At 36.6% G+C, this 22,236-nt stretch overlaps 1 protein-coding gene across 2 annotated transcripts in view; it reads right to left on the reverse strand.

Annotated features, from left to right (window-relative positions):
• The window catches only part of ANO2 (anoctamin 2), a 192,098-nt gene that overhangs the window by 131,747 nt on the left and 38,115 nt on the right, over window positions 1–22,236 (reverse strand). For both annotated transcript variants that reach the window (XM_027815075.2, XM_027815076.2), the window contains 7 exons: window positions 21,214–21,312; window positions 15,799–15,950; window positions 14,495–14,549; window positions 13,572–13,620; window positions 10,164–10,219; window positions 9,869–9,910; window positions 4,509–4,573 (listed from right to left, as the gene is read on the reverse strand). In XM_027815075.2, coding sequence (XP_027670876.2) covers window positions 4,509–4,573; window positions 9,869–9,910; window positions 10,164–10,219; window positions 13,572–13,620; window positions 14,495–14,549; window positions 15,799–15,950; window positions 21,214–21,312 — 518 coding nt within the window. The remainder of the gene's footprint in view (window positions 1–4,508; window positions 4,574–9,868; window positions 9,911–10,163; window positions 10,220–13,571; window positions 13,621–14,494; window positions 14,550–15,798; window positions 15,951–21,213; window positions 21,313–22,236) is intronic.

The raw sequence follows: 22,236 nt of genomic DNA on the forward strand, positions 1-22,236 counted from the left end.
AACATTCAAATCCAGGAGCAGGGGGGAACTGGTGACTGTTCAGTCAAGAGCAGGTTCAACACGGGCACACTGCAACGAGGGGCCAGAATTCATCACACATGAAGTTGAAACAATTTTCCATACCAAATAAAAACATAGTTAAAAATAGGAAGGAGGAGATATATTAGGCAGACAGTTTGAGTAACAGAAACTCCCAAGTTTTGATTTACATGCTATACACTATAAATAATATTCTGGTTAACACACTTTTCCACCTACTACTGCAAAAAGAGTTATTGTGCACACAGTTTTAATCTTTCCATTGTCTTCCCAGTTTTAGGCTTTACAGCAAGATAAGCATATGCGGGCACATGGAGCTTTGAAAGTAATCATGCTATACATAATGTAGCCTGTTATTAAAAAGTTAGGTGAGGTCCTAGCAACAGGAAATATAAATAGAAACATGAAAAATGAGATGGGTTAGAAGGAGCTGATGACTTGACCTAGGACCTTTTAGAGCACTGATATTAAAATAAACTCCACCACAATTAAAAATGAGGTGTCTACTTGACTTCCCTAGAGTGAAATAATCTTATATTAGTAACAAGATAACAAAAGGGGACCTCCCCTTTATGATGATAGTCCCATATCCAGAATTCCAGTTCATACATCAGTTCCCATCTGCAGGTGCTTCAAGATGTCCATTAAGAAGACAACTTGCCTATTTTCCAGGACTCTGTCTAAGAAGGATAACCACCTCTTTTTTATATCAGTAACCTTAGCATAGTTACTTAATCTGTCATTTAGAACTCCTAAGTGATAAAGGTTGCATTCAACCAAAAATATAATATTTATAAATTCTATTGTATTTCTTATACTCACTGTATTTTTTCTTGACTTGCTATAACTGATTAGAGGTGTACTGCTAAAAGACAAGAGGTAATGGCTGCAAGTTGTACCAAGAAATATTTGGTCTTGACAAGAGAAAAATGCCTTCCCCCTGAGAGTGGTGCAGTGCCAGAAAGGTTGCCCAGAGAAGCTGTGTGACCTCCATCCTGAGATTTCAAAACTCATTAGCAATTTAATCTGGCTTTCAAGTCAGCCCTGCTTTGAGCAGAGGGTCGGTCTAAAGACAGCCTATTAATTCTAGAATCACATTGTTAAAACTTTGATTAACATACTATAACATTTATTTAAAAAATCATTAAACCTATGTTCTTTATGCAGGTTCATAAAACTCCTAAGGAGCACTCTCCCATCTCTGAATCAACAATAGTATTACCCCTTAGGAAACTAATAAATGCATTAACTGCAGAAGTTGATAAAACTGAGGTTTAACTCATCTTCATTTGAGAAAAGAACATCAGCAAAATGGAAAAGAATCACTGAACCACAGATGTTTTTACAGCACCTTTTATATTACATTACAAGGTTTGAGAGAAACTACTTTGATAAGTGCATTCCTACGAGAAAGCTACACCAGAGAAATTCCTCTCTAGTATAAAGCAATACTTAAATTAGAATAAAAAAAAAAGTATATTATAACAGACTGACCTCTAGAGCCTTGCATGTCCTAGAACTGAAGCTTTCATTCTCTAGTTGTTAATATATCACCCATGCATTCCAAGCCTAAGGGTGACTGAAAAGAGGAGGTAAATGGTTTTTAGTACTTTCTAGCCTAGGATATCTGTTAACAAAAAATTTTTAATTTCCCTCTCAAAAAATGTTTATCATCCTCTTCATCTGAGTTGGAAATAGGCACATATGAAAGGTAAAAATGGAATTTGTATGGCTATTTTTGCAAATTCATATGCTTTTGAAAATAAAGCATTGCATCAGCCAGGCTTTGTTTTAAGCAACGTTAATTAATATCTGGATGAGCACTGAGAGATACGGTATTACATACATTTTACAAATCAACCCTCAGTACACACGCTGTACTATCTGCATGAGCTGCACTATATATTACCTTAAAGTTTTGAAGTGAAATTGTTTGGCTGTAGAATAGAAATTTGTAACACCCACCATGTTCTCATTTGACTAAATCCTCCTCACTCACAACTGCATTTCCTAATTTACAAAAGAAATTAGCTTTTCCCTATAGCCCAAAGAGGTGCATTAAAGCCAGAGCAGAATACACAGAGGTGTAAGACACAGAGGTGAAGGGAACTCTCAGCAAATATCGTAATGGGCCTTCATTTGGGTTTGTGTTATAAATTACTTGAAAATATTCTAAGACTGATTATGAAGTTTGGTGCTCACTCAGGATATCAGACCTTAGAGAAGAGACCTCAGAGAATCCCCCGTGCCAAGACTTGAGCATAACACATATGTGGTCCCTAGCTCAGGCGTGCAATCACTTGGGAACTGGCAACAACTGCAATGGCCAGAAGTACAGCTGAGGCACCACGAATGATTTCTAATAATTCCACAGTGCCATACCGACTCTGCTAGCGTAGATATTTTGGTTAAAGAATGATTTTCAATGTGCATTCTTAATGAATAAAGGTGAAAACAGGAATAGTTAAAAAGATTTACACTGTTGTAATAAAAATTAGACTAAAAAGTCTAAATAATGTGAGGATATGAATATTATTTAAGCAATGTATTTCAACAGAGTTAATATATTTAATAACATCAGTCACAACAGGCTCTAAGTACAAAGCAAAATAAATGCTGTTTCTTCTGTCCATCAAAGCCTGGATGTAAACTTGTTAAGTTACACAGTGCTTCCATAAGCAAAAGAAAAAAAAATGTTGGGTATAATTTAATCAGTCCAAGAAAGAAGGATGACAGTAAATTCTCAGAATCCATGAAGTGTGGCTAATATTTGCCATGGGAATAAATATCCACATTGAGACTGAGCTCAAATACCCCCCACGGTACAGAAGTGCAAAAATCTATTTCAGTTGCAGAAAGAAGAGGGTGGTAATTCTTCAGGTATATATACTCTAAAGCTCTAACATTACCCAGAAAATAAAAACCACATTTATTTTAGTGGTAACAGTCAAACTTGCAGTCAAGCAAAGTACGGAAGATAAAAGCAAGAAAAATCATTTCTGAGAACAGAGAATCAATTGCACATGTCTGGTCCTTATTTTTCTTTCTCAGAGAAGTTTAAACCACAGAATTTCTATGAAATCATATCGCTATAGTGAAATATTATAATGGACACAGCAAAACACAAATGAAGATTGAGTGTAAGCAGATGTACCACTATTTTTAATTCAGCTGAGCTGCCAGGTCTTGTAAAACTTGATAATTCCTCTAGCCAGCCACAGTTTAACTTAACATTTGTAATATTTACTAACATACCAAGTGTTGTAACCTCATTCTGAGTTTACCTATTTCATACAGTAGCCTGGCCTGGAATAACTGGTATTCAAAAAGTACATAAATCTTGAACAAAAACATTGAGGCAGAAAAAAGGAAATTTCAAAGTCTTGCAGGACCTCAATAAGATTTGATGGTCACACTACAATTTGAAAATTTGAAACATCTCACTCCCAACAAAGAGCAATTCTGCTCATGTTACAAGTTAGTGGTTAAGTCTTTGAAAAACTATATGCACTATTTCAACTTTAACTCAAAACACAATAAATACATTTTACAAAGGTTATTGATTATCCATTTTACTAACACCAGCTTTAGCAGGTAATCACGTAGAAGCAGATCGTATAATAAAATCTAGTTGGAGTTTGATTATTCGAAAGATAAATGTTAACAAATGTCATCTTTCTTATGTATACAAATTATCCAGAAACAGATTTGGGTTTTTTTCCCCCTATTGTTTGTTCGTTAATATCACAGTTCATTTATTCCTAGACAGATATCTAGCAATATTTCAAGTCAACAGTTTTCACAAACATTTCCTTTTCCTTACTCAGTATTTATAGTATACAACAAAAATTGTTTTATTTTTGTTTGACTTTCTTGCAGAGATATTGTGGAAATATCTTTAAAAACATGGTTGTTTTGTCTTATTTTAAGACCAACTTCTTCTGTGTTTGTAATGTAAAAATGCAAAATTTTTGAAAAACACTGGGAACACATATGGATGTGTTCAGATGAATAAAACTTGTAAAACCAGGAGTAAAAAGAATCGAATGAATTTCAGAACTGTTAAATACTTTCACACTGATTCATGATGTGAACACCAGCTTCTGATTATTCAACAGATTTTGTGACCGTACTCCCCAATAAAAATTCACCAGTGTAAATGGCAATTACTCTTTTTTTGAAGGAATTAATACTTTCAAACAAAAATATCTGAAGTATGACATTCTTCCAGGGAGAAACACTATACAAAAACATCTTCCGAGGATAAACACTATACAAAAACAAAGGTACATTACTGTTCACCGTATTTTTGTTACAGTAAAATATCACCAGAGCTATAGAAAAGCAGTGAGTGCATTTCTAAATGCTCTGATCAATCCAAGTTTTCATTTTCTGAAGTAATTGTAAGTTAATTAGTCTGCATCAGCTAAGAACCAGGTCCCTTAGTATTTTATAGAAGTCCGTATTACCTTATGAGGTCGACAGGCTGAAACTTGTAAAATACCCCATATCTTGCCCATTCTCGATACAGCAACTAAAAAAAGAAACCACAACAAACAAAAACAAAAAAGAAAATTAACTTGTAACACGTGATCCCATCTGTTTTTACAAACATCTTCTAAGAGTTACAAATATATGTACCAAAACAAGCAATTTCCCGTGCTTCAATGCAAACCAAGTACATTTTTCAGATGGTTATGGCAGACTCCAACCAAGCCAGCAATACAAGGATGGTATACATACATCTTTCTCCACATACCTACCCGCTCCTCACCCGACGTATTAGATAGTAATGTTAAACACAAAGGCTCAAAACAAAAGAGGCTGTAGTCTTGTGGAAGTCTCTGGAAAGATACTAGAAATAGTCCTACCTCCAGTGTGACACTCTTCTGTGATTTAATTTATTTAATGTGTGGAATCATACCATAGATAAGTATTGACCAGTGTTTCTAGGTCCAAGGTGAAGTGAACTGAGGTAAGAGTTCCAGACTGGTAAACTGGTATGTAAAAACATACCAAGAATTAATAAATATGTCAAAACCAGCCTGCTTTCCTGCTCAGCTCCTGAGGCTACTACACCCAGCAAAGCCTGTGTAAAACCCCCTTCTCTCTCCATGCTGCACACGGACACACGAGTTCACATTTACTGTTGTAAAAGCAAACTCACTCACAGCTTATAGACAGCTTAAAGGAAGGCACAGATCCTACGGAAACATCTTACAATGGGAGGAATCCAGCGGGAACAGTCAGGGATAAAAGGAAACTTATTAACCACAGTCCACTCAACTGCAACAGACACGGGACTTGGGATAGTCTTCCTCATTCCCTCTTTCATGCTGTGTCATATAGATCACACCTTTGTTGAACTTTCAAAAAAAAAAAAAAAAGAAACCTATGACACTTTTTTACAAGAGCTGCAAAGGAAACTGGTAATTACGGTGTGAAAGACATCACACTGTTCTGGAACAAAAGCCAGCTGCTGCACAGAAATTACCATGCAATTAACAATTTGGTAAAAGAGTTAATTTGATAGCAGTATGTTTTATAACTGTGTGTGAATCTATTAATAATCTAGAAAGGATATTAAAAAATGAAGCCTTCCAGAATTATGTGAAAACCTAAAGAAGCTCAGAGGAAATATCAGCACGATCTTTTGATACATGATTGTTCACCATATTTTATATTTAGAGGAAAATAAAAATCAGGGCAGTTGCATGCAAAACAGTAAGGCATTCCAGTGGAACCACTGGAGTTGTTCATATTCCTTTCACAGTTTTCAGCTGTGAAAGGACTGCAGACAGTCTAAACCAACATGCTCATTGAAAACTATTTCTTGAAGTACAGAGTGCATCAAAAATAATAAAAAATAACCAAATATGATGATAAATACAACTAAATTAACCACATAACTCTTTATAGATTATAAAAGTGTATCATCCAAAAAGACAGCTGTTAAGCCTTTTGTCCCTCTTTTCAAAAAAGAAGAGGAGGGCGTCCAGAAAAAGAGTAGCATAGGAGAGGTCAGCTCCTTTAAAATAAGGCACCAAGTTATTCCTAGTAAAACTGGAGTAGTGATGAACCTGTGTTTTGAGAATAAGCTTCTGTGTGGAATGTCTGCTGGCTCCAAGAGACATTATCATACTTCAGTTCCTCCTTTGCTGTGAGCACTAATTGATTGTCTTTTGCCTGTCTCATGGAAATTGTAGTAAATGGGAAGCAGTGTAATTGCTGAGTTGCTACCTTTGAGCCTTTTATTCCTCTCTAAACTGGCTGGGATTGGACAATAAATTGTAAGGCTGCTGGGGAGGACAACACAAACCAAGAACCGCATGCACACAAGTACACAACAAGCAAGAACTGGAGAGGGTGTTGGTAACAAAGTATGTACAGTTTCTGCAATTATCAGTAGTTGCATCTGTCAAATGGCCCATTTTGACAGCTAGCAGCATGCTACATGATCTTATGAAATTAACAGCACAATTAAAATAAATGTGGAGAAATTTCAGATACTGTAACTGCAGAGTTATCTTGACATCTTTTGAGGTTTCCAATCATATTTTTCTACTGTTTATAATGCCTCTCCTCCTGTGGATGCTATATGAAAGAACTAAATAAATACCAAGTGAGCAAGTAAGACTTGGATCCTGCAGACACACACCTGATGAAGTATTATTGTTCAGAATATGGAAACTGGCTTGCAACCATTTGAGTGAACAGAGCTATGCCATTGCATACTTATTAAAGATAAAGTGTAAAGTATTTTTTGTTCATAGATCAGGTAGTAAACACTAAACTGCTGAAGCAATTGGGAATTCAGCAATGAGATTCCAGGGGTGTGGAGTCTTGGCTTTTAGTATATTGCTCTCACAGAGCACACTCAAAATATTTTGCACTTGTGGAAAGAAATGATGATACTAGGTTTGAGTTTATTTGGCTTCAACAGCAGTTGAAGAGGATCTCCCTGGCTGCCATATTGATATTTTCATATGAATGCTTGTGGTTACCTATTCAAAATCACCCCTTTACATTGTCTCACAGCATTAGCTACAATTTCATTTATTTCCATAAATAATTGTACTAATAAACACATTCTGAAATATACAAACCAAGACAGTTAAAGCTATTATCCTTAAAATTACTTAAAGGCTGTTTTGAATGTAGCTACAGAATAGAATCTGAAAAGCAGAAGACAGCTCTTTCTAAAATTGCACTCAGTTCAGGGACAGGCTGCTATGACAATATGTCAGACTACAGAATCACACTGGTTACTCTGGTTCCAAAAGCCATAGCACTGAAGGTGAGTTTATGGCATGAATATTTTCCATTCACGTGTGTTGCCCACACTAAACCTCAGTCTCAGCACTGCAATTTTACAAGATTAAGCTTAATCTGGAAGCTGGAATGTGCTTCCTTTCATGATATTTATTAAATTGAAAGGAATTCTAGGAAGAGTTTTGTAATATAGTTTATTGTATTTTATCAGCTTCATTTAAAAGCAGTACTTTCTGTAAGTTTAAAATAACACTTTCCAATCTGCTTCTAATATTCTAGGGATGTTGTACTATATAATGACAACAGTGTATTTCCCAGATAGGTAACAAAGCCCTTATGTATTTCTCAATGTCAAACATATTGCTAGCAACAAAAGGTTACAAGTTGCCAGTGGGCTAGAAGCTTAAAGAAGACCCAGTCAGTGTTTATACTCCTGGCAAATTAATACCATGCTGCTGTGCAACAGCTTTCTTAAAAAGATCTTTTTCTAGAGCAGAAGTCACACTAAAACAGGGAAATTCCTTTACTCCAATCAACAGTCTTAGGAAAAGAGTGGGTTTCATTGCCTGCAGATTTCTTATTCTCATAGGATGTGGCAAAAGTATTGTTTCACTGTGCATTTCTCCAAGGAAATCCTGAAGAGAGTTAACAAGGATTAACCTTTATATTATGAACTGGTACATAAACCTTCATTACTTGTGCTTCCTTATTGGCATATGTACCCAGACAGGCTCCATTCATCATTGCTTGGGCTTATACAGCAGACAATTGAAATGGGAGATACGGATAAGTTAAAATGGACAAAATAAAAGGGGGCAGAGGAGAAAAAAAAAAAAAAAAAAAACAACAACAACAAAACCAACTCAAAAATGCCCCCCTTTCTTTTAAACCTGATCGGGGCTTTTCAGGAAATTAAACACTGAGACTATTAGATTCAGATAGAAAACAGATGATGTTATGCATAGAAATACTACAGCAGATTCAATGGCTGGGCAGCAGAGACATATGTGAATAATCAATGAAGTATTTCTGGAAAGAACCTTTTATGTTTTTAATACTTAACACTTCATAACTGAACCTAATAGGCAGAATAAAAAGAAGGCAGCACAAAATACAACTAGTAGGTTGAATATTTTTCCAGACACTAGACCTTTTAGGCCCTCTTCCCCCTATTTCACAGTACCCAATATCCCCTTCCTCACTGATTAATGTTCATTTACTTTTCTTTAAAAATTTTGCTAGCCTTGTAAGTAAGTAAACTATGTAGCTGACTTTCAGAGTCTATTACTGTATCACAATTACTTATTCAGAGAAAATTCTGCAAGTGCAGAGTATACAATTTCTTCATGAACAGAAAGTTCATAATAACCGACATAAATATACAAGTTTCTTCATAGTTCATTTTCCAGCTTTGCCTCATTTGCTTACCGCAGTTCATATAATAAATTAAATTGTACATGGCACATGAAGACATCTAGTGGCTGAATGTTGACACTATTTGCCTAAAACTACAAAGATTACATTTTCAAATTTTTATAAACCCAGCACTTGAAAAATCAGATTTATTTGTATGACCTATGAACTCAGTCTTCATTTTAAATCATCAAATAATCATCTGTAGCAATTACACTCTTGAGAACTACACTGTGTTTTGCCAAATTAATTGCATTTTCTTACCTCTCCTTCAAGCAACAGATGGCACATACCAACATATAATACCACCATAGAGTTAAACACATCTATGAAATAATTTACAAGTCACCAAGAATATATTCAATTTAATTTCTAGTATAGTAAATAATTTAGGCTTCCAAACATTCTCTTTTTCTTCATTCTTCCTTCCCCCTCTTTCCCTCCCCACAATTTTCCCTTTCTTCATTTCCTATCCTATTGTTTGTATATAAAGGAAAAAGATGAGCAAAGAGAACAATATTGAATGGATCTTAATGAATTACAGTAATTAAATGGCTTGGCTCATTTCTAATAGTAAGCATATGTATTAAATAAATCTGAATTCACAGTGTTTGATTATGCATCCATTTATCTTGTGCAGATAGTAGGTGATATATTTTCAAAAGTCTTGATAGCTAGAAACTTTTTATTTACAAAATAATTGGAGGCAGAGTTTTAGAAATTTAATTAAATTCAACTGAATGCACAATCAAATGAAAAATGCAACTATGTTTTAGTCTAGTAACCATTGTTCTGTAGTACTATCTGGTTACAGAAAAAAATAATTATATAAGTTATTCAACAACATTTGCTTCTGGACAGGTTGAAAAAATCTTGTCTATGCAACAAAACTTGGAGCATTTCAAGATGTAAATATCAAATTAAATTTGCTGAAATACTTCAGAAGAAGACTTTAAAAAAAGTCTTGTTAAAAGAATTTTATATGCAGAAGTAGAGGAAAAAAGTAATGCAAAAAATATACACATTTGTAAAAAAACATTTACTTGACTGAACACTGGCTAATGCTTTACAATAGCATTTAGAACATTAATTCATATCTACCACATTAAAAGGAATATGAAATTAATTTTGCAATTTATTTTACCTTTCTGTCATTCATGTCACCATTTTGGCCTTCATATTCACCCTAGAGAACAAAAATAATTTAATAACTGATGTAAAAAACTATAAAATCCAATAAAAGATTGCTCAGCTGTTCCTACATTGTTTATTTTACTTTTAGGTCACAACTTTAAATGTACTTATGTAAGTGTTTTCATATTAGAAATAGACTATATTTAGAACTTAAAATATATTTTCATTGTCACAGGCAATAAACATTAATGTCTATGCACATCTAAATGATACAGAGAACTAGACCTTCAGTAGTATATACATACATCATGAAGTGGGTATGCTGCATCATAAACATTGTTTGCTATTAATGTGCCAATACCTAAAAGAAAAAAAAAAAAAAAGATGGTTAATAGGTGAGCACAGTTAAATAGAAAACATTACTACAGATTTCACTTCATGACATTACAGAGGGAACTGAGCTGCATTACTTAAAACATTCAAAATCATGTCAAGATGAGTATATACCAACCTAGAAGTACCTGGCTATGGAAAACATGTTGCCACCGAAAGGCTCATTTCCATATGATGTTTTTCTTGAGCAAACCAGTACGATACAAAGATTGTTTTAACCACTTTCTCATCCTGATAGCAAAGAGGCACGTGTCTGAGGAGGAAAGTACCTGGGAAGTCCTTCTTGAAGCTTGACAATGATCAGAACCATGTATCCCCAGTGACAGACCCAAACAAAACAAGAAAAACCACTTTGACAGAAGTTTGTGATTGAAGTAACTCTTACTATCTATTGACTAATATCAGATCAGGTCTCATTTTCACTGAACCAAGTGCTTTGTTTTCTACCCTTCCTCATATCAATACATAAGGCCAGCCTTTTGAATTTGAAACAACTCCTGTTTGCGGGGGTTAGATCAGTTTGTGCTCACCAAATTCATGGTTACACTGGAAAGCTGGATGCACCAGGACAAAAACTGCTGAGTCCTGAAGATTGCAAAGAGGAAGCCTAGTCAAAGGTACAGGAAGATACAGGGACATGGCACTATCCAAGTGACCACATGCTACAAGGGATTTAGCAACCAAATCCCCAGCTAATGACTACAGCACCTGTAGATGTACACAAGGCCACTACTGACTTTCAAGACCCATGACTTTATAGCCATTCTGTCGTCAATCTCTGCAGGTAAAAACAAACACTCCATAAGATGACAATTAAAGCTAGGATTAGTAGTTTATTCCAGATCTCTTTGCTTTCAATGGCCAGTAAAAGTAACCAGCTAGCTTGTCTTTGGGGATGAAAAAAAATTCCATACTCAGATTGCACAACTATCATTCTGAAATGATTGGGAAAAAAAACCACCTCTGGTCAGAGATGCTAGATAGAAATTACCAATAAATTTCTTCCTTCGTACAAAGGCAAATACCCGTATCACTACATGCATTAATAGAATCAGGAAATCTTCATGTTTGGATGATGTCAAGTCTTCCACCAAAACCATTCCATGTTTGGAAAGTTTGCAATGGTTCAGAGTTATGCTAGAGGAAAATATGCATTCCTTGTATAATGTCATAGAAGTGGCATCAGATTCAACCTCGCTCAGATGTAAATACCAACCAGCAAATGTGTTTCAAGTGTTGTTATTATTTTATGAAGCATAAGTTTATGAAAACCAAAGACTGCTATAAGTACTTCCAACATCACTGTCCTACCTCTTATGCACAATAAGCAATGAAATAATGAAGAAAAGAAAAAAAAAAAAAACACAAAAAAACCCAACACGGTAAACCAAAGACGTTTAAAGAAATCTTTTAAACCATTCATGGTGAGTCATTCTAAGTCTTCAGACCAGTGAGATGGGAAAACCTTAGTGACATATGAAGCATAAGACTTTGGGGGGAGGATCTCAGAAGTCCAAAACAATTAATGAATGTAGGTCAAATGCAATGCATAATTGTGTTTTGGCTATGGGCCAGGAAGATGGGAAGGACAGGAGGATTAAAATGCTTCATATCCAATGGGATCTTGAGCTGACTTGAGCTTGAAGTGGATTAGCCTGTATTTTCACCTTAGAGTAAAAAAAAAAAAAAAAAAAGCCTGAAAAATCACTACTAGTGATTTATCTCTAATGGTGGCTTGCATTACACTCATAAACCAGAACAAGCTATTAAAATAGAGAAAACTTTAAGTAAGAGGCAAAAAAAAAAAAAAAAATCCTTAGGAAAGTGCTGTTTTTCTTCCTACTGTGTCCTTGTAGGACAAATTCCTTATTGCTTCTTTCAAGCTTTTTCTCAGCCCAACAGCTTGCAAAGTCTTAAGAGCTTCAACAGGTTCTACACAGTCTGTCTGGATCCCCTGGAAAAGTGTCAGTTCTGGGGGCTGTTTTTTATCTCAACAGGCCTAGTGACCCTGCTGTACTTCAGGCTTCTTGTTTTATGTACCTTACACTGCCTTTTGTCTAAAATCCTGCACTCTGGAGACATGTACCTGCACAGGCTCTGCAGCTCCCAGGGAAAGCATGGTCTCCCCAGTCACCGAGAGAGTTCCCTGGATGCCAGCTGGAGCAACCCAGCAAGACAGCATTCATCTCTACTGCCCCACTAGAGTTTTTTTGAGCTGATCAAAACAGAACAACACAGAGCAAACAGTGAACAGACACCAAGTGAACAACGTTTTAGAAATGAAGAGTGCCTGACGTTTTCTCAACTATCTTTTCAGTTTTTTAAAGGAAACAGTGTAATAATCATAAATTTAAATGTTTGTACTGACAAAACCAAGTATTTCTGATTGAAAAAGAGTAAGTATTTTGTTTGTTTGGTTGGTATATATATATATATATATATATACTTTGATTTTAAAAAATTGCCACTATTTCAGGGAAACTTAAATTAATCTATTTTCCACTCCAGATGCTGTACCAAAGAAGTCTGCTACTGCAGCTTCACTGCACAAAGTTACACCAAGGCTGTGCAGGAATCTGTTGCTACAGCACACTTATTCTTTGCAGGCACATTACCCTAGGATGCTGTGATCTGCACATAAGTGGCCAAGCTTACAGAAGGACTTCCAGAAAACATGCCAGACAAGGAGCACTATCACTTCTTCACCACTGGAGAAATACGTGCCATGATATCACATTGGATGAAAGAAAAAGAGTAGAGAAAAGAGAATAAGTACACTTGTATATGTTCTGAACCTCAAGAAAACAAAAGCTCCAAATATTTCAGGGTTACCCCAAAAGTATCATACGGTATTTTCAAGACAGTCTTCATTAAGTCATATATTTCACTATGCAATTCATGGACATAGTTTTTAAAGCTGCAGTGATAAAAATAACCTGGAAAAATGTATTATTCTATTGAAATGGCAAGAAAACTATGTTCTTGGTAGAAATAATACAACATATACTAGCTGACATCTGAATTTTCAAAAGTAGACCATATAATGATCAAATCCAATTTTATAATAACTCATGAAATGCAAGTTATGTGCCAAATCCTGCACCTGTAGAAATGGAAAGCAAGCTTCCATTACCATGTCCTATTCAAATCATGGACCAGAAAGTCTGATTTTATTCCTCAGAAAATGCATTGATTTCAATCTCTACTTTTGGTGAAAATATGCCAGCATACTTTTGTGTTCTGCTAGAAAAATAATCTGTAAAATACCTAAACAATCCCTTTCAAAACAACATATACCATTATCTTCCCTCCTTTCTTACCCATGCTGTTTCTGGCCTTTGTAGGTGTGCGCTTCAAAATTTCATGTACCTATAGAAAAGAACAGTCATATAACACACAAATTAGCATTATTTTCATCACGGAGCTAGCAATAAAACAAAACTTTAAAAGAAGAGGCTTTGGAAGCATGCATTTGCACATACATTTAAATCATACGTTTCACTCATATATAAATGCATGACTTGAGGAACTAGTTAACACTTAAAAATGCTATGACAAGTCTTACTAGTGGTTTACCTGCCCTAACTTTTGTAGGTTAAATCCTGCTGTGTCACATCCTTTATAAAACTATTTGAAATATAAGGACTTCAGTTAAAATGAGAATTTTACATCAAAGAAAATCACATTAAAAAATGGCTTAGTAAAACCACATTAGCTTTCACGTTTGGAAGTATAACATCAAGATGCACATGAAGTGATCAGTAAATATGCTACATCTATGAAACCCATGTATGGGTGAATATAGCATGTTAGGGAGGAGTTGGCATTGCCTATGTAATGAGAAATCTTGCCTCACCAACTCGCTGGAGATCTAGCAGAATCTCAGGAACACGGCACCAGGTTTCTCACCAAAAACTGCTGAAGCTAAGTTACTGTAGGATTGTAGAGGAGGTCCTTTTATGAAATAAAATCTAGCTAAAGATTAGGAAGTATGGCTTAATAACAGCTTTGAACAATGGAGATGAATCAGTAGCTGTGTTTCTCTACATAACATCTCCTACTCCTGGACCACTGGGCAGCTCCAGAAGAGTATTTCTTACATACTTATGAGTGCTTAGTGTTTTCCAGGAACACAGAAATGTGTAAACCAATGAAATCAGCAAAGTAGTTACCAACACTCACTATTAAAGCAAATACCATTCAGCACAAGTAATGATATGAAAATGAACTTTTGTTCACTTACTATTCGACTGCGGGTAGCATTATCAAAAAAGGTGTCTTTGTCTTTAATGTTATACCTAAAACATTGAGAGAAAAGAAAAATCAGTTATGTTTTTAGACATGGTAGTTATAAGTAAGATAACATGCAAGATTCTGATTTAGAATTCATTTAGAAACCACAGCAAGTAAGAAAAACAGATGTTTAAAGGGAATATAGATGAAATAGAGCAGCATAATAGACTGAGCTATTTAAGACCTAGTCATTCAGCTTTATACCTGGATGACAATGATGGTGGACATAAAAACGCAAAAGTATTAACTAATGTAAAATACCTTTTGGGTAAGAAAAGCTTCCTGTTATTTACACACTATGACCTTCTAGTTTCTTCCTTAAAACGTACTCTCACCACTATAATATTCTGAGGTTATATTATTAAGTTTCAGCTAGTGTAATGCAGATGTTCATTGCTCTTTTCCAGGCAACTAACCAGTCAACATTTCACTTGCATTCAAATAACTGGTCCACGGAAATTATTCACTCCCTTAAACCTTAAGATCATCATATGTGAAATTAGCTTCCCAGTTTACTTCCCTCGATCAATTTGACTTGTATTGAGTATTAATTAAAATTGTCAGGACAATAAATGATGTGGTGGATCATTTATTACTGGTTTTTATTTATCAGACATAAATACAAATACACACCCATGAGGAAAAAAAGGAGTGTTTAATGTCACACTGGGCCCAGCAGTATTATCCTGAGTGAAAGGTCAGGTGTCAAGAATTCCTTATCAGCATATTATTAGCCAAGTTTTCATTACTATAATAAATCTATCAAGAGGAAAAATATTATCAGATTTCTACTAGCTTTTTTTTTTTTTTTTTTCCCAAAACAGGCAGTAATATCCTTAACCAAATAATCAGAAATTTGGTGGTAGGATTTTTACAATTCAAGCCAAAAAGAAGGATATTTTATTTGTTGCACTGCTTCCAATGCCTTATCCATCAGAAGGAAGTTGACACTGAAAGTCTCTGCAACTTAGATTTCTGTTAATCCACTGAAACTTTACTCAGAGCCAATGCATGTTCATTTACTTTAGATCTATTTACTTGTCCTTCAATAAATTTAGTTTTATGCAGACATATGCTTTTATCACGTGGAAATATTACATAGGAATAAACTGTCAACTTGGATATTTCCTCAGGATTTCCAGAAATACTCAATGAATTTCTGAATTTTGATTGAAATATTGATAGAAAAAATGACACCACTACAATAATAAGTTATATATTTCTTCATTGTTTATCACAATTTTAAGTACTCACAAATATATTTTCTCTCTGGAAAATGGGTAAGACAGGCTTTTCATGTTGGTATTTTCTTGTCGTGGCACCTGGGGTTGCAGAGGTTCAGTCAATTTGCACCATATTTCATTTAACTTTTTGAGTATCCCTCCTTCTTCTGTTATTTCATACATCTGAGTAAATAAAATATTGTAGATTAGCTTGGCACTTCCAAAAATCCACTGCAATGGCCAAAAAAGATAGAGTTTGCTGTACATCTGTGTTTAAATCTGTACTTAAAATAAATGCCTTCCCTGAAGATACATTCCACATAACAGCAAGCACCTGATTCCATAAGGTTTTCAGTACTAAAAAGTTCCTGTCCTTCACAAGCTACTTCCAGAAGAAAACTCAGTGCAGAATTGTTAATAACAAGAAACATCCCTACTAACTACAACAGAAGCTGCAGGGAGATGACAGAAAGGCAGAGTAATTAATTTGACTGTGTAACTGGGAATAGAGGGAGCAGACAAAGCAGGAAGGGCCTTTACCTGCTACCAGTTGTACTTCCCCAGCAGAATAAATTATTCCTGGATAATAATTGCTAGTATGGTTTGGCAGCACATCACATTCCATTAGAAGCGAGGATGGCTATGTGTTTAGTTTGAAGGGCAAGCACCCACAGCTTTTGCTGATTCAGATTGCTGTGAAGTGCTAGGGAGCTTCTCAAGGATATGAAGGTATTTTTTCCTGAAACACAGACAATCTTACCAAACGTGAGTTTATGTCCTCGTCACAGGATGTTCCTTTCAGCATTTTCACCAGCTTCGTTGCCCTTGTCTAGATGTATTCAAGGACCTTAACACCCTTCTTCTATTGTGGGGCCCAGAACTGCACACAGTGCTCAAGGTGAGGCTGCACCAGAGCTGAATACAGCAGGATGATCACCGCTCTTGGACCAGCTGGTTATACTGGGATGCACCTCAGGAAGCGGTTTGCCCTCTTGGCTGCCAGGGCACACTGCCAATTCATGGTGAGCTTGCCATCCACCAGCACCCTCAGGTCCCTCTCTGCAGCACTGTTCTTCAGCCACTCCTCTCCCAATTTATATTTGTGCCTGGCACTACTCCGTACCAGATGCAGAATCCAGCATTTGTACTTGTTAATTTTCATGCCATTGATTATTGCCCAATACTCCAGCCTACCTAGGTCTCTGCAAGGCCTCTTGTCCCTCCAGACAGTCAACAGCACAGTTTAGTATCATCAGCAAACTTGCTAATGGTGAATTCAAGCCCTGCATTCAGATTGTTGATAAATATATTGAACAGAACTGGCCATATGATTGAGCCCTGAGGAACACCACTGGTGACGGGTCACCAGCCAGTTGTAGCCCCGCTCGCTACAACCCTTTGAGCCCCGCTGTTCAACCAGTTCTTCACCCAGCACATCATGTACCTGCTCATCTCACAGCTGGACAACTTGTCCAGAAGGATACTGTGAAGGACACTATCAAAAACTAAAATCCAGAAAAAAATAAATCTACTACCTTCTCATCATCTACTGGGCAGGAAATATCATAGAAGGATATAAAATATTAGCCAGGACTTCCCATTTGTGAAACCATATTGACTGCCTGATGATTGCATTGTCCTTTAACTGCCTTTCAGTAGCACCTGGTATGATCTCGATAATTACTCCACGTACTGAGGTCAGACTAACAGGTCTATAGTTTTCTGGGTCTTATCTCTCACCCTTCTTGTAAACTGTAAGAACACTGACTAACTTCTAGTCAGTGGGGACCTCTCCAGACTCCCAACTTTAGGAGGAGACTCCAGACTTTAGGAGATGATTGAAAGGGGTCCTGCTGTAACATCTTCTAACTCTGGGATGAATCCTATAAGTCCCCATGAACTCATAAACATTCAGCTAATACAGATAGTCCCTTAAAAATTCAGTGACCACAAATGGAAAGATACTTTTCCCACAGTTGTGGTCCTCCAAGTCAGAGGACCAGGCAACCCAAGGTCTATCATTAATATTAAAGCCTGAGGCCAAAAAATTATTGAAGGTCTCCACTTTTTATTCATCCCTATTTCTCAGGTGACCATCTTCAACAAGTGTTGGTCCAACATTTTCCTTAGACCTCCTCTTCCTGTTAACACATATTAAAAAGTCTTTTTGTTGTCTCACACAACAAACTGGCCAGTTTCAGCTCTAGCTGAGCTTTGACCTGTCATGTTCTCTCCCCGAATGTGTGAACCACAGCCCTATAATCTTCCTGTGAAACATGACTTTGCTTCCAGAGATGATACAATTTATTTTTCTTCTTGACCTCCATAAGGACTTCTCTGTTCAGCCAAGCTGGTCTTCTGCCCCACTTGTTTGACTTACAACATGCTGGAATTGCTTGCTCCTGTGCTTTTAAAAGATGGTTCTTAAAAACTGACCAGCACTCATGAACCCCTAAGGTCTCAAAAGCAGATTCCCAGGAGACCCTGCTAACTCACTGAGTAGCTTAAAATTTGCTCTCTTGAAATCTAGAGTAACAACTCTGCTGACCTTTTTTCTCATTACATTGAAAATTTTAAATTCAACAATTTTGTGATCACCGTATCCAAGATGGCCACCTAACATCACATCTCCCACAATTCCTTCTCTGTTCACAAACGGCAAGTCTAGGGGGGCATCTTTCCTAGTTGGCTCACTGAATACTTGTGACAAGATATCTTCAACACACTTCAGGAATTTCTCAGACTTGCTTGTCACAGCAGTATGGTATTCCCAGTTAATGTCTGGGAAGTCGAAATCTCCCATAAGGACAAAGGCTAACTGATCCAGAAATTTCTCCTAATTGCCTGTAGAATAATTCATTGGTCCTATCATCCTGGCTGGGCAACCAATAGTAGACACCCACAATGACATCTGCGTTGTTTTCCATACCCCTAATCCTAAACAGAGGCTCTCAACCATAACATATCTGACTGCAAGGGTTGTACAGTCAAACTTCTCTCTTACACACAGTGCATGTCTTCCGCTTCGCCCACCCTGCCTATCGCTCCTGAGCAGACTGTAGCCCTCCATCCCAGCACTCCAGTCATGGGACTCATTCCACCAAGTCTCACTAATACCCAAGCCACCATAGCTCTGGGAATGGACCAACGTTTCCTGTTTGTTTCTCATATTTGAGTGTTGCCCATTCTCACTCACCAAAAGTAAGTGTATTGTCATATCCAGAAGTATATGTACAGTTAAAATTGCTGGAAAAGTACCTTTTTCCTGCATGTTATTTGTCCTGAAAGATAATTTAACTGAACATTTTGGGGGAAAAAATTTGCAATTAATTCATCGTGTTTAGAGGTGGATAAATACTTTCCACTGAAAATGTTTTCTTTATGGTTTCATTGGACATTTGAATAACTAAAAATAGCATCACAGAAAAGACCTAATGTGTCTTGAAAACAAAGTTTTGTTTCTCTGAACCAAAACAGAATTTTGGTTTTAGTGGTTGCTGGCTGAACTTTTCAGCCTGTATTGCCAAATCCCCAAAACACAAGATTTCAGTTTTCCAAAGTGGATTTTTGTGGTTTGTTTTTTTTTGTTTGTTTTTGGTTGGGTTTTTTTTGTCGTAAATTCCTCTCCCAACTGTCTTTAATTGCAAAAAACATAAGACATGAACATAGTTTTCCTGTCACACTTGCTTTCTGGTAGTGCACTGGTAGTGCTCCATTTCTACAGCTGAGGTAATAGAAAAATAATGCAGTCAACAAGAATTGTCAGCAAACTTCTTAAAAATGTTGTATCACTTTTAAGTTATATAAAAATGTATTACTCTAGAGTGAATTTTCAGGAAATTTGAGATCTGCTTTCCTTGTTGGTAGACATATTTCATTTCATCTTCTACACACCAAAACAAATTAAAAGTTCAAACCTGAATGCTTTTTTCACAGCTGCCTAATCAATGACTGCACATTCATTTGCTCTTTGAATATTTGTCATACTGTTCAATGTATGTCAGTTATATGACAATCTCATTCAACATGCGTGCACAGACTTGATTTGTTCATTGAAATCTGTTGCTTTAAAGGAAAGAGTGCTATAAATAATGTATGATATATAGTCGTTACATGATGTAATCTGTCAATATTTTTAGATGTCTTTTCCCCAGATAATTCTGTCTTTAAGGCCTTTTGATGTGCTGTGCAGGTTTTTTCTCCTATTCAGAGGAGAGAAGAGGATGCAGAACTGTTCATGAATGACTAGGGCAGCCACTAGAGACTACCAGCTCCTGGACAGGCCTTTAACTCAATAACAATGTGGTGGCAATATTCGTCACTTAAAATGCTGTAGAATTTGCTTCAGTGCATCTGCAAAAATCTAGGAGAGGAAAATTCCTATGAAGGAAGAAGGAGGGAGAAATGAACAAGGACTAAAAATTCACAAAAGGAATGAAGCTGCGAAGGGTTCAGAGACAGAAGTTGAATATGTAGGTCCATTTCAGGAAGAGCCTACACATCCATCAATATGCTAGAAAGGACAGAAGTGCTACAGATGTCCAAAACCTACTCATTTTCAAAGATTGATTAGAAGTAACCAGATTTTTTTTATTTTATTTTTTCCTCAGGGATGCAAACACAGCACAGTAAGAGCATGCAAGATTGGCTTGGCCAAGCTTTTGACAGTGACAGTAACACCATGAAATGCGAACAACACTGAAGCTTTTGCTGGGTGAAATATGAAAAAAACAAAAGAAAAATAGCCCTGTGGAAAAAAAAAAAAATTGGTCTGTCCTTTAATTCTAATGACAATGTAATGAAGTAAATGTTCAGTGCAACTGAGGAGTATCACTAACTGAAAGTGCAAGGCAGTTCCACTGACTTCAATGGAGTTGTTAGCAAACATGCTAAAACATTGCAGGACCACAAACTTTGGGATGTACAATGTTTGCCAGCAACTTTGCTGAAAGCAGACTCTAAAGAAGATAGGAGCCAAAGTTTTAATGACAATAGGCAAGTCTGAAGTCTCCAACTTGTTGATGCCACCAAAACAGTCTCTCGGCACCCCAGACTGGAGAAACCTTGAGGCAACGACCAGCTATCATGCTATCTCCTGTACTGCATCTCACCTTGAGGAAAGTTCCTTGATGAAAATCCCAAGGCTGCTGCCTTCTCAGCTTCCAAAGCCCTCCTTAAAATTCAACTCTGTCATCACTCTTCTGACTGCAGACTGCCAGCCAGCTGCCTCTGCAGCCTTTGAGAACCCCCTTGAAAATCCCATCTTAAATATGATTCTGAATACTAAATCATCACAAAATAATCAGTAATGTGAAAGAATAAGCCTTGCAGTTCATTTGCTCTGATTTTGAAATAAAGTCATTCTATAGGCTTCTGTGCATTTAACTACCATTCTGATCCCCCCTCCTCCAGGCATGCAACTAGTTAAACAATGGAAGATACTTACCTTTTTGGTGGGCATTTTTATTTTAAGTAATTCCGCTTCTCGACTAAGGACTTGCCAAGGTGCATGTATGCGGACAAAACTCAATCCTTGGCTTTTATTCTGAAACATAAAATGGTGAAAACCATGTATTTCAACATTATTGATCACTGTACAGTAACAAGGTTTGAAGATTTCAGCTCCAACTAAATCATGCAACAGGAGGCCACCACAGTGAATAACCAGCTTCTGTTACAACTGGGCTTAAAAGTCACCTTTTATTTAAAAGCTGCATCTCCCAACACTCTAAAATCCATCAATCTACTGCCTACAGTGTAGCTGTGTATGCACCATGAAGACAGAAAGCTACAGTTCCAGATTTTGGAACCATGTGAACCAGAAACCTCCAGCTACAGCTTCTACACTCAGGTATTTTGTAAGTCACCTGACTGCATTAGTGGGCTTTTGTGCCCATCTGAACCAAAACAGAAAAAAATAATATTTATTGTGGAAATGAAGGGAATAAAAGTTAGGAGGGAGATTAGAAAGAGGATAGGAGGACATATTTTGGGAAGGACATGGAAGTGGACAGGGAGAGACTTTAAAGGCTTGATTAATCCTAAGATTAATGAACTTTGTGTAGCTCTGTGTGTGTTGGGGTTTTGGTGCTAGGGCATACTGGTACTTCACATTTTCCCACCCATATGTGTGTAAGGTTCAGGACAGTCCCCTCCCTTCAAGGGAGCATGAACTTATATCTGCAGTCCCTCATATATCCTGAAATTTAGAAGCAAGACAAGAAAACTGAAGCAAGGTGTCCAACTTGATGAGAAAGAGAGCTATGTTGCATGTTGGGTTTAAATGCAAAACTCAGGTGCCACACCTGTGAGTAGTTGCCTGGTTATAAGTACAAGCAGTTGCACAGAGAAAGGATGTTAATGGACATAGCTTAATGTCACTATAATCAACAAGTAGCATAATTCTACAAAACTGGGAACATAGGCCATAGCCATGGAAATGCAGCATCTTCTGTGGGAAATTGATTCC

The sequence above is a fragment of the Falco cherrug genome, chromosome 5 (genome assembly GCF_023634085.1).
Source record: "Falco cherrug isolate bFalChe1 chromosome 5, bFalChe1.pri, whole genome shotgun sequence".
Classification (NCBI taxonomy): domain Eukaryota; kingdom Metazoa; phylum Chordata; class Aves; order Falconiformes; family Falconidae; genus Falco; species Falco cherrug.